The sequence below is a fragment of the Plecotus auritus genome (assembly GCF_963455305.1).
Source record: "Plecotus auritus genome assembly, chromosome: 13".
Lineage (NCBI taxonomy): Eukaryota > Metazoa > Chordata > Mammalia > Chiroptera > Vespertilionidae > Plecotus > Plecotus auritus.
The window spans coordinates 5,078,771-5,094,912 of NC_137779.1; the positions used below are offsets into that span (position 1 = coordinate 5,078,771).

The 16,142-nt window shown below is 62.2% G+C and overlaps 1 protein-coding gene across 14 annotated transcripts in view; it reads left to right on the forward strand.

The window, feature by feature from the left end:
- GRAMD1B (GRAM domain containing 1B) overlaps positions 1–16,142 on the forward strand; it is a 255,635-nt gene that overhangs the window by 213,968 nt on the left and 25,525 nt on the right. For 11 of the 14 annotated variants that reach the window (XM_080650482.1, XM_080650488.1, XM_080650489.1 and 8 more), the window contains 5 exons: positions 1,718–1,738; positions 11,431–11,554; positions 12,107–12,210; positions 12,890–12,985; positions 15,299–15,379. In XM_080650482.1, coding sequence (XP_080506608.1) covers positions 1,718–1,738; positions 11,431–11,554; positions 12,107–12,210; positions 12,890–12,985; positions 15,299–15,379 — 426 coding nt within the window. Of the gene's footprint in view, positions 1–1,717; positions 1,739–7,981; positions 8,404–11,430; positions 11,555–12,106; positions 12,211–12,889; positions 12,986–15,298; positions 15,380–16,142 lie in introns of those variants that run through there. The other 3 variants (XM_080650490.1, XM_080650492.1, XM_080650487.1) reach the window with 2 other exon arrangements.

Below are 16,142 nucleotides of genomic sequence, written 5' to 3' on the forward strand. Positions count from 1 at the left end.
CCCAGCCCGCGTCCCTGCTGCCCCCTCCTCCCAGGTCTTACACGCAGGCCAGCACGGGGCGAGCTGGGGGCCGTGACGGTGCTCTCGGCTGCGGGGCAGGTGGCTGGTGACCTGGCTTTGGCATGATGAAATGCAGGCAAATTATTGGGCCATCAGGGCTGCACGCCTCCACGGCTGGGACATGTATTTTACTGCGGATCTGCACAGCCTCCTGCCCTACATGTCCCAGTGCTGACACGCTTACAGGCTAACTTCCAACCCCAGGGCCGGGGCTCCCACGTGGCAGCGAGTCCCTCAGTGATGACAGCTGGTTTCGGATGTTCGGATTTGGCTCCTTTACCTGCCAGGGCCTCTGGATTGGAGGAGGAGACGAGGCCACGGGGGGAGTCTGTGACTTCCCGATGGGCCGTGGTGACAACCTTCGTCTGGGAGTGACCTTGGCCAGCATCCTGCAGAGCGGTGAGGGCCTGCCTTGCCCTCTGCTCCTCTGGCCGCGTTCTGGCCACTGGGATCAGGTGTGAGGCTGGAACAACCCGTCAGAGGCAGCACCACCCACCCCCGTCCCTCTGCTCCCCTGCTCCCCTTCGGGTGGAGGTTGAGAGCCCCTGCAGACTCTTCTGGTGGGAGAGCTGGTGGCCGCAGGAGGTCACGTGACCCTGCTTTCCTCACCACGCTCACCTGCTTTGCACCCCCCAGACACGCCACCTTCTTCCCTAGGAAGTGGGGCCCCTTAAGACCCGGTAGAGGGACAGAGGTTGTTTGTTGTGCCCAGGTCTGACCTCTGCGCGCAGTTAAGATGCCGGCCTGCAGGCAGTCCCCCCCCCCCCCCCCCCCCCCGTGGCTCTTCACCTGAGTTGCACCCTAGGCGAGCTTTCTAAACCTGGAAGCACTCCAGCGCGAGTCCCAGCCCAGGGTCAGCCGAGGAGGACGAGGCCCGGGCAGGTGCATGCACATGTGTGTGTGTGTTCTCTGCTGTCTCCCCAGTGGGATGTGCGTGAAGGACCCCAAGCCTTCGAGCTCAGAGGCAGACAGGGCATAGCTTAGCCCTCCTCCTCCCCTGGAGAACTTCCCGCTGCCCCGAGGACAAGCCCCTTGTCCCGGGCTGGGCACGGAGAGTGCCTGAATCCTGGAGCTGACGCAGGACTGGGCTTGTTGGTGTTGAGTTATGGCCCCACAAGGCTTGGGGGGTGCGGGTAGCAGCGGCATGCTCTGACCTTGCTCCTGCCGCACCACCGAGGCCCCGCCAGCTGTGTAGTGGGAGCGGGAGTGGGAGCGGCCTCATCTCGCCGACAACACAGTGGGAAAGAGTTCCTGGGCGGCCCCTGGCGTCCCTTGCACGGAAGCACCCTGTCCTGCCCAGAGGGCTGGCCTGAGCCAAAGGCGCTGGACTCCACCTGCACTCTGCTTCTGGTCAGGGCCGTTGGGGACCGGTCTGGGATGCCTGCGCGCATCCCTTCCCCATCAGAACCTTTGATGGGGTCCGACCCCCCCAAGATGAGCTCTGGCTGGTGCTACCACTGCCTGTCCCCCGCGGAGCCGCCAGCATGGGCTGCGCCGGGAGGCCCCTCCTGCAGCCACGGGAACCTGCAGCTAAATTGGGTCCCGCCCCCGCCCACGCTGCTATCTGTGTAGCCTGCCCTCTGCAGCCGGAAATGACCTAGCTGTGCCCATCACCTCCCCTGGCTAACGTGCCTTCTCTTCTGTTTTGTCCTTTCAGAAAAGCCAGAGCTGGTATAATGTAAGTACCCTGCTTCTCTTCTTCCCGGAGCATGTGGGCGGGGGGTGTGGGTACGGGCATGGGCATGGACGTGGCTGGGGATGGAGATGGGCGTAGAGAGCAGCTGGGCGCCCTGAGGCCTGCAGCACGCTGAGGGGCAGGGCGGGTGAGCCTCTTCCCGGAGCAGCCCTCCGCCAGCCCAGCTGCAGTGGCCTCGGTGGTCGGGTCGGGCAGGGCTGTTGGGAGGGGAGGGTGTGCCAGGGAGACCAAGGAGCGTGGACCCCGGTCCTTCCCTAGCCACCTGGGCAAGGCTCCTGGACTTACTGGAGGAGACCAGCCGGGAAGACCAGCAGACTTCTGGGATCAGAACGTAGGGCCATGGAGTTGGGAGAATGCAGTCAGAACAGGCCCCCAGTGGTCGAGAGACCGTGGCATGAAGGGGCTTACTCCCGCCCACCCAGGCATACCTCCAAAGCCCAAGGGTGTGCCCTTTCCGGGAGGCATCCACTGTGCTGAGGGCTGGGGTGCAGGTGCAGCCTGAGTGTCCGTGGGCGCTCACCAGCTGCTCATACCCAGAAGCTGGGAGCACGTGTGCCCTGCAAAGGCCACGGCCCCGGGCACGGGGCGCTGAGGGGCCCCTGGCTGGTCTCAGCGGGCCCTCGGGCTGTGCTCCACCCCCGGGCTGCCCGGGCAGAGGTGGCGGCCTGCAACCACGGCGTGGCCTGCCTGCTCAGTCGCCTCTGTTGCCGACCCTGCCGTCTCCACACCGGTTTTGCCGTCCCTCCCTGGTCCCCACCCGGCTCTGTTCGGCAGGTTGAGGGGCCGGAGAAGGTGTGGGACAGTGGCTGCGGATGCCAGAAGTGAGGACTCCCTGCGAGGGGGCGGTGGGGACGGGATGGAGGAGAGGCCTGGGGTTAAGGTAGGGACTTGGGTCAGAATCGCTTATGTGCAGGGAGGAGGGAGATGTTCTCGCACGCAGCTCGGTGACCCCACATCAGGCACGTGTTGGGGAGCCTGGGGCTGCGGGCCTGCCTGTCCCTGGGCGGCTCCAAGGATTGGTATCTGTCCCACTCACCCCACCCAGCGCAAAGGGCAGATGTAGGGCCGTGCGGTGGGACAAGCAGCTTGATCCCTTCATTCCCCCCCTGCGCCTCAGACCCCACACGCCCTCCCTGCTCAGCTCCGGAGCTCAGCTCCAGTCCTCAGCTCCTGTCCTGAGGAGAGGGAAGCTCCTGAGCGCAGAGAGGTGGGAGGGCGCTCTCCGGGGACGAGCGGACGTCAGCATCCTCCCCTCCCCTGAGCCGTGCCGCCCTCCAGGGGAACGGGAACTGGGGAACTGGCCATGTGGCTGCAGACCTGGCGGACAGTGGCCCCTGCAGGACCTCCTCCCGTGGCTCTGCTCTCTCCTCTCCCCCTTTGCTTTTCAGTCAGCTTTTGTTTCATCTCCCTTTTCCGCTGACCCCCTCCCCCACCTGTTCTACTCTCCCCCCTACTTCCCACCTCCTGGCGGCCCTCGAGCTCTCTGATCTGTGCAGGCTTCACTTGACCCTGTCCCTCGGTCCTCTCGCCTGTTTCTCCTCCCTCAGCCCACCCTGAGGCCCGGTGTTGAGCGTTGAGCGCCCAGCCCGGGCAGCTAAGAGTGCCTGTGCCTCTGGGCTGGGAGGCCCTGGTGGCAGAGGAGGGTGAGAGGCGGCAGAGGAGGGTGAGAGGCGGCAGAGGAGGGTGAGAGGCGGCAGAGGAGGGTGAGAGGCGGCAGAGGAGGGTGAGAGGCGGCAGAGGAGGGCGGGGCTGGAGCCTGCATCCCAAAGCCTGCCCCTGCGGGGCGTCGCCCTCACGACTGCACCCCTCCTTATAGAACCGTCCTGGACACTGGTTCCCAGGCCTCTCCCCCTCTGTTAACCCTCCGGCATCTCCTTTCACCCTCCACCCCTGCCCTCCCACCCCGCCCCACGCCCAGTGAATGACCGACTCATGGTGGACTCTCCATCCATCACTGATCGTCCTCCCAGAGGCCACGTGCACAGGGACAGCTGGCCGGGGGCAGCGACCCGCTCCTGCCTCCCTTCCCGGGCTCAGGCTGCGGGCGGATGTCCTGGGCCATCCCTGAAGTCCTCCTGCTGCTCTTCCTCTGGCCCCTGGAGGGCGCCAGGCAGATGTGCCCGAGCTGCTGAACTCCCAGCAGGCTGGGGCTGGGGCTGGAGCGAGCAGAGGCCGAGGGGGAGGGAGGGGGTGGAGGGAGGTGGGATAGCTGGGAGACGCTGGGAGGCAGGCAGAAGCTGAGAGACGGGGACCTCCCGCCGGCCGCTGGCCGAGCTGCAGGCGCGGGGAGCTGTGTCTAGTGTAGCTTTGTTTTTCCATGTTTTACATCTGAAGAGTGATCAGCAGCTGCCGCCGTGGGGAGAGCCCCGGAGAGGCCGGCTTCACGTAACCCCAGGACCCTCCTGCCCTCCTGCCATGAAAGCCCTGCCCCTTCCTAACGCAAGACCAAGGCTCTGGCTGGGCTTGCCCACTTCGGGGTGTCGGGCCCGCACAGCAGGCGTCACCCCACACGCCCCTCGGACGGCACCAGTGCGCCTTGGGCTGCTCCCTGGTGTGACTGCCTGGTGCGACCGGGAAGCTCCGACCTGGCTGTTTCCAGAGCCACCTGCATCCCTGCCTGTGTGCCCACCTCCCCAGCACTCCCCTCGGCGGCTCGACACCGAGCTCATGCGGTGCATCACGCGTCTGTGCACTGTTTGCAAACGCCCACCCGGACGCTCCAGGTCAGCCCGCGCCCCTCGCCTGCAGAGCTGCCTCCCAGTCGTCTGGTCACGGTTTGGCAGACCCTTGCCCTGCCTGGGGCTTTGACCTGGTCCTGTTTCCCCTTGGTCTGCTCGGCCCTCCTCCCAGCCTCTGGGTTGCCCAATGCTGGGCTCTGACCTCTGACCTCTGGGAAGGACAGGCCTCTTTATAATCTCCCTGGCCCCGCGGTGCCGCCACCTGAGGCCCGTCCTGCACCCGGCGGAGGCTCTGCAGTCCCCTCCCGGGACAGACACGCCTGGCCGGGTCCAGGACAGACAGATACACTGGCCGTGGTCCAGGACAGACAGACAGGCTGGCTGGGTCCAGTACAGTGGGTGTCACGCAGGCTGCTGACTGTTGTGGGGACATCTCAGGCCCGCGAGATGTGGGTCTGATGCGAGACGCACCCAGCACCCCCTGCCCACCCCTCAGTGCCTCCCTCGCCTGTCTCTCCTCTGCATTTTGCTTTATCTATTTAGCCACGATGACAAGGCCCCTCGGCCTACAGACTGGACCCCGAGGGGAAGTGGCTGGGCCCAGGGCCACGTGGGAAGGCTGAGGCCTGACAGCGGCTTTTCCCCAGCCGGGCTGTTCAGGTCTGGAGGGAGGTGGAAGGTCGTCCGTCTACAACTCTCCCAGGTCCCTGTGGGGCCAATGACATCTACTCCCCCCACCTGACCGTCCAGTTTTATTCACCGAGGCCCAGCTTGGGAGGCACAGCCCTGTAGGCCTGAGACGGGGTAGGCAGAAGCAGGCATGAGCATCAGCAGGGGCGGAGGGCAGAGGGCAGAGCCGGCGGCTGTCCCCGCGGGCAGCCTGGCTGGTGCAGTGAGCGCATCGAGGGTGACGGGTCCCTGTGCCTCAGGTGGCAGAGGTGCTGTCCTCAGCTGCCTCGCCTCTCTCCTGGGGCCAGTCCTCTCCACAGCAACCCACCACCCACCGAAGGAGCATTTGAGGCCAGAGAACAGCCCAGATGCTGGCCGCTGCCCCAGGCTTAGAGCCATTGCCTGGCGCTCTGGTTAGGGTCAGAGCTGGCTTTTGGGTGGTGAGAAGGGACAGTGCCCATCCAGGGAAGGCCAGGCACGTCGGGCAGTAGGAGACAGAGCAAAGCTCTGTAGGATGAAGTGTGCTTGGGGGGCGGGCAGTGAGGTGGGGGCACAGGAAGGCGGCCGCTGTTACCCCCTGGGGCTGACTGCTGGCCCATCCCTCTGCATTCCTCAGCCTCCTTCCCTCCCACCCGCACATCCCAGGAGACCACTCCCACCACCGCGCCCTGGCTTGCATCACACCGAGCCCAACCCTCTCTCCTTTCCTTATCAGTCAGGGCCATCTCCTTGTCTGGCCTCTGGCTCCTCCCGCCCCGCCCGGATTGAGTTGGAGGGCCAGGTTTCCTTGAGGGTGAGGGTCTTAATTAGTTTCCTCCTAGACAAGGCCAGTACTCCACCAAGTCCACCTGTTTTCCTCCTGTGCTCCTCCCGCCTTCCTCCCCGCCGTCCCGGAGGGCTGTCCCCCGAAGGGCGTACCAGTTGGTCCCAGCTCCCAGTGTTTGCCCTGGAGTTAATGTTTAGCTCTGGGCCAGTTCCCTCCCCCCAGACCTGGAGCTCTGCTTCCCAGGCGGCCGGCTGGTTGTGGGGTGTGGGAGCCCAGGGCCCACACAGGGACGCACCTCCCGGGCCCAGTCTTCTGTGCCTCTGCACCTGCTCCTCCCCAGCACAGGCCCACAGTCACCTCCACGCTTGGCCCACAGCTATAGCCATGTGCTTGCAGGGAGTCCTGTGAGGACCAACCCTGTGGGCCTGGATCTGGGTGGCTGGGACGGAGGTGTGTTCAGGCTAGGACATGGAATTGCTGAGTTCTCCTGTGACTGCTGAGGACTGGCTGACGCGGGCAGAGGGCAGCTCAGATGGGGGACTGGGAGAACGTTGGCGGGACTGAGCCCAGCACACCATATAGAATTGGGGGCTGTGTGGGTGCGTGCACATAATGCCGTGTGAATAGGAGTGGCTTTCGAGAAGAGGAAGGAATGCGCTCATTTGGTGAAAGGTTTTGAGCAGCTGACATGTGAAACCCAGCATGCCGGGATGTGGGTGATGTAGAGTAGGTCCTTCCTGGAGAAGGTGGCGTGTGGTGGGGCGACTGCCCCGTGTGGGGGTGAGAGGGGGGGTGCTGCAGGCAGAGGCTGTGCCCAGCATGTGTGCTGAGGAGTCGGGAAGGATTCAGACTTTCCTCCACTTTCTCCAACACCGTTTAACCAGGAAGCCTGGGGTCCTCTGGTCAGAATCGTTGGGGTTGGGAGTCGAGACTCGACCCTTTCAGTGCATTGGGTCACTTTTGGCACTGCCGTCCGTGCCGTTCCCTCGTCGCCGAACTCCCAGGCACAGCACCCATCGCCCACGCAGGCTCGAGCCTCCTTAGAGTGAGCACAGCCGGGAGGGCTGCCTCTCCTGGGCACCCGAGTCTTCCCAGCCCCATGCTGTCTGCTTCCTGCCCAGCTGCTCTCCGGAGCCCCGTGCCCTCCTCACGTGGCTCCGTCCTCCCCGGGGACCTCAGCGTCCCCACCTTGGGCTGGCTCCTTGACCTGGGCCACAGTGTCTGTTCTGAGCAGCTGCTGGGCCCCACGGCCTGAGCTGCCTGGGAAATCTGGCCGGGCGGGCGCAGGGCAGGGTCCCTGGGAAGGAAGCAGACACCTCAGACACCCAGTGCTGTGACCGCAGCCTCTCGGCCATCTGTCCAGCTTCTCCCGTCCGCCGTCTGCAGTGAGACGGTTCCCCTTCCAAACCTGTGCTGCAGCAGGGAACGGAGGACACGGTGGGTCAGTGAGGGGAGCGGTGCCTCCAAGTAGTCCCTGGTCTGAGTCTTGGGTTTCATCACCACAGCCCTGCCCGGCACCTCCTCACCCCTCCCCCACTTGGCGCCTGGCGGCTGCTTTCCATCACAGGAAACATCTGCGGGCAGGCCAGGCGCGGGGTTACTGGAGGACGTTGGCCAGTGCCATCACCAGGCCTGTCACTGGAAGCATGTGTAGGCTCTGGCCCTGCCCGCCACGGTCCTGCCTCCCCCCCTCCCTCCGGCCACCAGCGAGTCTAACAAAGAAGTTGTTTGCTGTCAGCCCCGAGGAGTGCAGCCGGGAGGGAAGGGGTGTGTGGGGTGGGGGCGGCGCTGTGGCCACAGCCCTCGGTGGCCGCTCCGCCTGGGTGGGGGCCGTGAGTCACGGTGTCGCCCCAAGCAGAGTGCACACTGAGGGCTGTGCTGTGCGCGGGGCAGACGGGCGGGCGGCGAGCGGGGCATCAGTGCTTGCCCTGGAGCAGAGCAGCGTGAGCCACTGCTGTCTGTGAGTGCCGGGGCTGGCCTCTGCGCCCAGCGGGGGCACCCTCTGCCTGTGCCGTTGGCTGTCTCCCGGGGCCTGCGTGCAGCCCTCGGCTGCTCCGTGCACCTGCCGTGTCGGCGGCCGCTGCCGGCCTCGGCTGGCACCTGGGAGTGGCTGTGCCGCGGACCAGGCGCGGGGCTCCACGACATCCCCTCTGGCCGCCGGCCATGGGCCACTAGCCAGCAGGCCTGTCCCGAGAAGCGTGCTGACCACACCCTCCTTGTGAAGTTAGTGCTGGGAGCGGAGCCCTGGAGAGGCCAGGAGGCCAGTCAGGGACGCGGAACCAGAGGCCACTCGTCTGCATTCGGCCCGGTGGGCCCAGCTGTGTTCATCCGTGGGGACTCGGAGCTCACGCCACTGGGCTCCACGGAGAGGGTAGCCTTGGGGAGCAATGGAATCTTTGACGGAATCTGGGGTCCTCTGGAGCCTCCTGCTGGAGCAGGGCCACCAGCCCTCGCGGTGGCACCTGCTGAAGGTGACGGAGGGGCCTGCCGACGCGGAACTTTGTGGCTGGCGTGGATCTGAGGAAGTCCCGGCCGTGAGTGTGCAACCCCCTTTCTCTATGTCTGTGGCGGTTCTGCCGCGCCCGTCACTCCCGCTCAGCCATGCTCCCCAAGGACTCCAGGTCTGACAGCCTAGAACCAAAATGTGCCTTGCCCTTGAGGAGCTGGCTTTCAGAGCGCGGGCATGGGGGAGGGGCGTGGTCTCCGGCCTATGGCGAAGGGCCTATGTGGCCGGTGGCAGGACGCATCTGCGCTTGAGGTTCGAGGCGGCGAGGGCTGGCCCACATCCAGCCTGCAGCGGCAGAATCGGACGTTACTTGGAAGCCTGGTGAGGGAGCTCCTGTGCAAGCCGGCCCTTGGGGCCCGGGCCCTGAGTCAGGCTGGGTGAGGCCTCCTTCCCCAGCTCCGCGCCCAGGCGAGGAGCGGGGACTGGCAGCCTCCCCGCACCCCTCCCGGCGGAGCTCCCACTGGGCTCGAGAGCAGCCAGGACGACAGGTCCATGTGAAGGAGCATCAGGAGGACTTGCGGCTCCAGGACGCCATGTCCAGTTCCACCTGAGGGCCGGGGCCGCCTGCTAGGCTCGTCCTGGGCTGATGTTGGGGCTGTGCTGCAATACACTGAACATACCCCACCTTATGTGCTTCTGAGCGCACACTTCAGGGGTGTTAAGTACATCCACGTGTGCGACCAATTTCCAAAGCTTTTCATCTTGCAAAACCATAGCCCCTGGGTTACCCTTAACAAGGAGGCTCGCCACACAGTGGGAGCTGAGCTGCTGAAATGGACTCGGCCTGGGAGGCTGGACTGTCCGCCTGTCAGCCCGTCCGCCCGCCCCAGCGACTGTGCTGACCACCTCTCACCTGTGAAGTTCCATGCTGGTGCAGAGCTGTGCGGGAGAGCAGGAGGCCAGTCCGGGTCTTGGTTTCCTCAGCGGTAATAGGAGGGTTGGGTTAGATCAGTGGTCGGCAAACTGCGGCCCACGAGCCACATGCGGCTCTTTGGCCCCTTGAGTGTGGCTCTTCCACAAAATACCACGGCCTGGGCGAGTCTATCTTGAGGAAGTGGCATTAGAAGAAGTTTAAGTTTTAAAAATTTGGCTCTCAAAAGAAATCTCAATCTTTGTACTGTTGATATTTGGCTCCGTTGACTAATGAGTTTGCCGACCACTGGTTAGATCATCTACCCCTCCCCCCTAAGACGACCTGCCTGCGGGCATGGAAGGCTGTTGGGCAGCACAGAGTAGGTGGACATCTCATCCCCACGAGGGAGTTCTGATGGGCATCTCTGCTGTTTCCCACAGCACGCGACCCCGAGGCCAGGCGGGGTGAGGGCTCCGATGGCAGTGTGGGTCCAGCTGCCGGGACTCAGGCCACACGCCCACTCAGTGACCACATTCTTTGGGCAAGTGGCTTCACTTCTTTGTGCCTCAGCTTCCTCACGTGTAAAACGGCGTAATAAACACCCCGCGGGCAAGCGAAGTGCTGTAGGTGGAGCTTCTCCACAGTGCTTGGCGTGTGGACACAGCTCATCACGCGTTAGCTAATTGGGCTCTGGAGGTCACGTGCACATGATGAGGAACTTGGTGGTAGTCAGCAAGGTGTCCGGTGTGGACTCTGCTCGGTGCAGCCAGAGGCCGTTGGGATTGGATGCCTCAGCATCTGTTCGGAGTCACGTCTGGGCCGAGGCGTGTGTGTTCTGGGGTCTTGTCCAGCCTCGAAGGCGTGGAGTGCTGCTTCCAGGCACTCACTCCCAGGGGCCCCGACACGTGGTTCAAGCCCCCGCAGGTGGTTTTCCGTTTGGGACTCGACTGCTGAGCGGTGGGTAGCAGGGTGTCCGCTCGGACCAGGGCAGCTCATGTTCTAAGCAAGACAGACAACAGCTTAAAATCCATGCGAACGAGGCCGAGCTGTGGACAGCACCCGGTCCTCTCTCCTGGAAAACCTCTCTGAGCTGCAGCCACGCGTCCATTCTCTCTCTGCTCCCTGGAGTGTGCTGTTCCCCCGGCACAGGAGCCGCTCGGCCCGGCTCAGGCGGCCAGGGAGCCTCTGACTGTGGTCGGGCCGCGGCGTGCCCCGCTCCCCCTGCCATGCCTGGCTCCCTGCACCGGGCGCTTGTTGTTGGTGCCTTTGATCTCCAGCGCACATTTCTTTTTCTTTTGTAAGATCGTGAGCTTGGAGCAGGGTTTTCGTGTATTCAGCGGGCTCATGGTACCTCCAGGGAGGATTTGCTAGGGCAGTTTATGGGTATGAGTCTGCACTGAGGCACCCGAAAACCTAGGTGGGCACAGGGGCAGCTGGAGGCACAGGTGGTGGGAGGAGGTGAGCGCTGGCCCAGGAATCGAGAGATCTGCACTGACCAGCTGGGGGCCGCGGATGGGGAGCCGCTCTCTGGCCGTAGCTTCCTCGTGGGTGACATAAGTGCTGGGTGCGATGATCTTGTGAAGGACGGTGCGGGATGAGCTCAGGTGCCTCCAGTTGCTTCTAATTACTTCTGAATTCTCTGCTGTGTGCTTATTCTAGTAGCTACTAGTTCTGTGGGTGGTTTTGTTAATAGTCTGTAAAGGTGCGACTCCCCCTGAGATAACATTGGCATATGAGGCTGTGCTGGTCTTACGTTTTATGATGTTTTTCCAATCATGAACGTCACACACAGCAAGTGCCCACTGTTAGTCGCGGCAGCTTCTGCTGAGGCGGGAGATGGGCACCTGGTACTCTGAGTCCTGCTGGGGACGGGGACCCCCTGGGCTCTTGCTTCCTGCTGGCTGAGGCAGAGCAGCAATAGCGGACGGGGGTCCCTCCCGGGAGCTCCCTGGGGCGGCCCTCCTCCTGTGTCTTCTGGCTGTAATGTGGGCCTGCTCAGGACATCTGACTTTTTCTCATGGACGGACACTGGACACAGAGCCTCTCACAGCATCGTTCTCTCCACCGCGACGTTCCCACGCCACGCCACGCCACGCCCCTCTGCCTGCCCTGGCTGCCGGGGCCTGCGGGACAGCAGAGCCCGCTGTGCCTTTAGAACACGCCAGCAGGTGCTCCTCCCACCCCTTCCTCCCCACCCCACAGAGCTGGGAGCACCCCCTGACCTCGGCCGTTGTCGTGCAGGTGTTAAGCCCCACTTACAAGCAGAGAAATGAAGACTTCAGAAAGCTCTTTAAGCAACTTCCAGACTCGGAGCGCCTCATTGTGGGTGAGCGGGTGACTGGTGGGGGGCGGTTGAGGGGGCCAGGAAGGAAGTCTGGGAGCTCTGGGACCTCACACGGGCTGCTTCTGTCTAGAGATTCCCAAGTAAGAGCCAACTCCAGTGAGAAAGTCTGTCTGGGAACAGGGAGAGGGCTGTCCAGAGCCCTGGCCCCAGGTTGGCTCCGGGCCGAGCCCGGCGTGTGTGGTGCCTCAGAGAGAGCCGACCTGGGAGAGTCACTCCCACCCTCACCTCCGCAGATGGGTCGGCGGTGAAGGGGGGTAATTGTGGGTTGGAGAGGGGCATTCGGTGATTTTATAGGCCTTTCTACCACCTCTCCTATGTCAGCCATTCCTCTGCCTGCAGGCAGTGGTGTTTCACATCCTTCGACTGCCCGAGGATGAGAGGCTGGGGACTCCCTGGCACTAGTTCAAACCTAGTCAGTGATAGGCAGGTGGGCCCCCCTCACCCCTGGTGCAGGGGCAGGGGCGGGCGGGCATGCCGATTCCCACTGGCTGTAGGAAGTGCTTCTGCCTCTGAGCCCCGCCCTCCCTCCCGCAGATTACTCCTGTGCACTCCAAAGAGACATTCTTCTTCAGGGCCGACTCTACCTCTCGGAAAACTGGATCTGCTTCTACAGCAACATCTTCCGCTGGGAAACGCTGGTAAAGACTGGCCTGCTCCCTGGGGCGGTCCCCTTGGCAGGGCCCAGCACGCTGCCCCCACTCGTCCCTCTGCACCGCCCCGCCGTGTGCAGTTAGCAAAGCGCGTGCCTGAGTCTTCAAGGCCAGATCTCTGCCCTCCTACCCTCTTGAGAGTGTTGAGAGGATTTGCCAAAAGCAGATCTTTGGCAGTAGTTGTTGCAAAGGCAGACGAGTGGCGTAAAAGGGGCTTTGGCCTTGGGACCCAGACTGGCTTGCGCTCTTTCTGGATTCCGCTGCTAATTAGCTGTGTGGCTTTAGGCGAGCCCTTTGTTCTTCCTTTGCCTCTCCCCCCTCACGTGTAAAATAAAATGGGAAAAGGTAAACTAGCTGACTTGTATGGTCTCCGTGGTGCCACTGCTCTGTGGCTGTGAGTGGCAGTGTGCTGGCACCGGCACATATGTCAGGAGAAGGGGAGCTCCCTGGACCGAGAGTCCAGGCCCCTGGGGCTCTGGGCAAGGCGTGGCCCCACCTCGCTACGTGGCCTCTTTGGACACGGGCTGTGCCAGATGATCTCTTAGGAGGGTTAGGAACAGGTAGCCGGATCGTTTCTTCTGTCTGAACTGTTGCTGGGTGAACACCCTTTGGCTGTCTTAATGCCTCTTTGCTTGTCATCCATTGCCTGTCCCTGTGGGAATGCCAGCTGACTGTCCGTTTAAAAGACATCTGCTCCATGACAAAGGAAAAGACAGCTCGCCTCATCCCCAACGCCATCCAAGTTTGCACTGACTCAGAAAAGGTAAGTGGGGTCTCACCTTGGACTTAACCCCCCTCCCGTAAGCCCCAGCCCCCCAACTTCTGTATTTCTGCCCTTCCGTTGCATTGATGGGGAGGCTGCAGGGTTGGGGTGTGACGGGAGAGTGATGCAGGTTTCAGAACTGCCTCCATGGCGGGCAGGGCGTTTGGGAGGCTGAGGAAGGGGGCCCAGAACACTGGCCTTGGGGCTGGGAAGCCTGAATTCGAGTGCTGCGACCGCAGGCAGATGATGTAACCCTCCAGGCTCAGTTTCTCAGGTGTAAATGGGGCCGGCAGGACCGTTTTAGATACAGAGTCTTGAAAAGGCATCACCCATTTGAAAACACTAAACTGTAAAGCATAATGCAAATGTAAGCTGTCGTTGTGTATCAGCAGTGCTCACGGAGAGGGTGAGGAGTCTGTAGGAAATGAATTGTTCCTGTGGGTTTGGGGAAACGTGGAAGATAAAACTTAGGGCAGAGAGAGTACTAGGATCATGACTACTGCCTTCGGGGCGGGGTGTGGGCTCGGTTCCTGCCCATCACGAGGCTGACTGTGCCCTTGGACTTGGGCAGCTCAGTGACAGGAACGACAGGGTCAGGTAGTTGTTGGTGTGAAATCTGTTTCTGGCACAAGTCAGCCTTGTGATTATAGCGGTTCTCTATTAGGTGCCAGTGCCCCGGTGCACAGATTCGTACACATTGAAAGGAAATTAATTAGAAGGTGGCTGGCGGGGCAGGACTGGGTGAGACGGGCCGGACACGCCCTGGAGCCAGCCTCCCATAGTCCCTCCCCAGCCGCACCTGGGGAGGTGCCGCAGCTCGAAGGGAGTCTGCGGAGTGAGCGAGTCCCTCCGGCACATGGGGTCCCTCGGCCTGGCCTGTGGGGATCGGGATGAAACCAGCTCTCCGACATCCCCCAAGGGGTCCCACATTGCAAGAGGGCAGTTCTTGGGTGACGTACCCCAGAATCGGGCTCCCTCCTCTCTGGTTCCGGGTGCGTCACCCGAGAACCACCGCTGCCAAGTCACCACAGCTCAGCAGCTCCTGTGTTGAGCGTCTGGCCCCTGGTGGTCAGTGCACATTATAGCTACCCATTGGAGTATCTGCCACCTGGTGGTCATTGTGCATCATAGCTAGCGGTCGGACAGTCGCTTAGCCATTTATATACATAGACTAGAGGCCCGGTGCATGAAAATTCATGCACTGGAGGCGGGGACATCCCTCAGCCTGGCCTGCCCCCTCTCACAGTCCGGGAACTGTCAGGGGTGGGAGGCGACCCAGCGATCAGGGGAAGGTGACGCCCCCATCACAACTCTGCTGCTGCCACTGCCAGCAGCGCAAGCCTCAGCCGGCCCTGATTACTGAGCCTTGGGCAGCCCAGGGAGGCTGGGCAGCCGCCATCCGAGGCTTGCCTGCGCCTCGGGCCAGTGCTGGGGGGCTGAGGGCAGGTCTGGCCACATCGTGTGCCTGCTGCCCCCCCTCCGCTCCCTGCTGGGCTGAAAGGATTGTGGGACTTCGGCGGCAGGCGCAAGGAGCGGCCAGACCCTCCTGAGGGCGGGTCCGGCCGCACCGTATGCCTGCGACCCCCCCAGCAGGGCTGAAAGGACTAGGGGACTCCGGCGGGGCTGAGGGGACTGGACACCACCATCTTGTGGCTATGGGCGCCGCCATCTTTGTGACAGCGTGATGGTCAACTTGCATATTCCCTCTTTATTAGATAGGATTAGCACTTATGTTTATTTCCCAAGGCTTTTGTATGGTGTAAATAAAGCAACATCTGTGAGGCACCTAGAACGTGTTTAGACAAATCTGGTTTTGTCTGGCTTCCTGCATGTTATAAAGGGTCCCGCTGATGCATAAGCTCCATGAGAGAAGGGGTCTGTCTCCCCGTTTTGTTTGCTGCTGTTCCCCAAGCATGTGGGATGGTGCCGAGCACATGCTAACCCTAAATGCCCTGTTGAATGACTGAATGCAAGGGGGAGGGGGTTGTCTTCTCTTCCCCTTTAGGCTAGTTCACAGCTCCCCCTCACCCAGTTCCAGCCAGTAAGGAAAGCAAGTTTTCCATGGAGATGAGAGCTTCGAACAGGAAGGGGGAGGTGAGGAGGGCGGGTAACCGGAAGGCCTCGGTGACCGTGGGGGCCGATCCCAGGCACCCCTGTGCTGTGCATCACTGAGCACCTTGCCGGGATCACGGGCCTGAGAGCTGTATTTGAGGCTGGAATCGTGGCTCTTTTACAAGGAAGGAGCAGCCTGTCTTCATCCCTATTGTATTGTAAATCTGAACTGACATGTTTGCCATTTTCTCTTGTAATCAGCACTTTTTCACTTCGTTCGGGGCCCGGGACAGGACGTACATGATGATGTTCCGGCTGTGGCAGAACGCGCTCCTCGAGAAGGTAAGCACTACCCAGCTCCACCCTGAGCCCGAGGAGGACCCGATCCAACTAGCATATCCTTCCCCTCGGCATGGCCCTGTGGAGGGGCTGCTCTTTACTGGGGCGCTGGCAGCTCCCAGAGGCCCAGGTTTCCTCGTGGTCCGGGAAGTCCTCCAGACGTTCTCACAGGTGGTGTCACCTGAGTCCTGGAAGTCGCCCGCTTCCCAGGCAGCCGGCCAGCCCGCCTGCTGCCTGGCCAGGGCCCTCCAGGCTTCAGCACTTCCAGCCCCTGTTTTAAGCGTACCAGGATTTGTTCATGTTGGGTGTGATAAGGCACAGACACATGGAAGTGACTCTATGAGTTTTATACTTACCAGTACACGTCTGCCCCTGGAGCAGAAGCCCGTCAGGCTTCACGGGGCCACTGGGAAAGCACAGGGTCAGTTGGGAGGCTGAGCCTGGGAAGCATGGCAGAGCCTATGAGGTTTTCCCAGGAAGGAATGGGTGAGGCTCGGGCTAGGCAAGCCAAGCACACTTAGGATTGGCTAGTTTGAACAATTGAGTAGGGCATCAAGGTATAGAGACTGCCTCTAGTTGCCTGGTATATGTCCCTGGGGTAATGAGGGCAGGGAAATATAGGTGTTGAGCATAAGAGCTAGATAAAGAAGTTGGTGGGGGTACGGGCTTTGGATTGGCTTGTTACACATGAAAGGTGTGCTCTTAGGCAAGGTTTCTAGCTCCAGGAATTAGCTGACCCTTGGAGGGGCAGGTGCCCCAGTCAGCA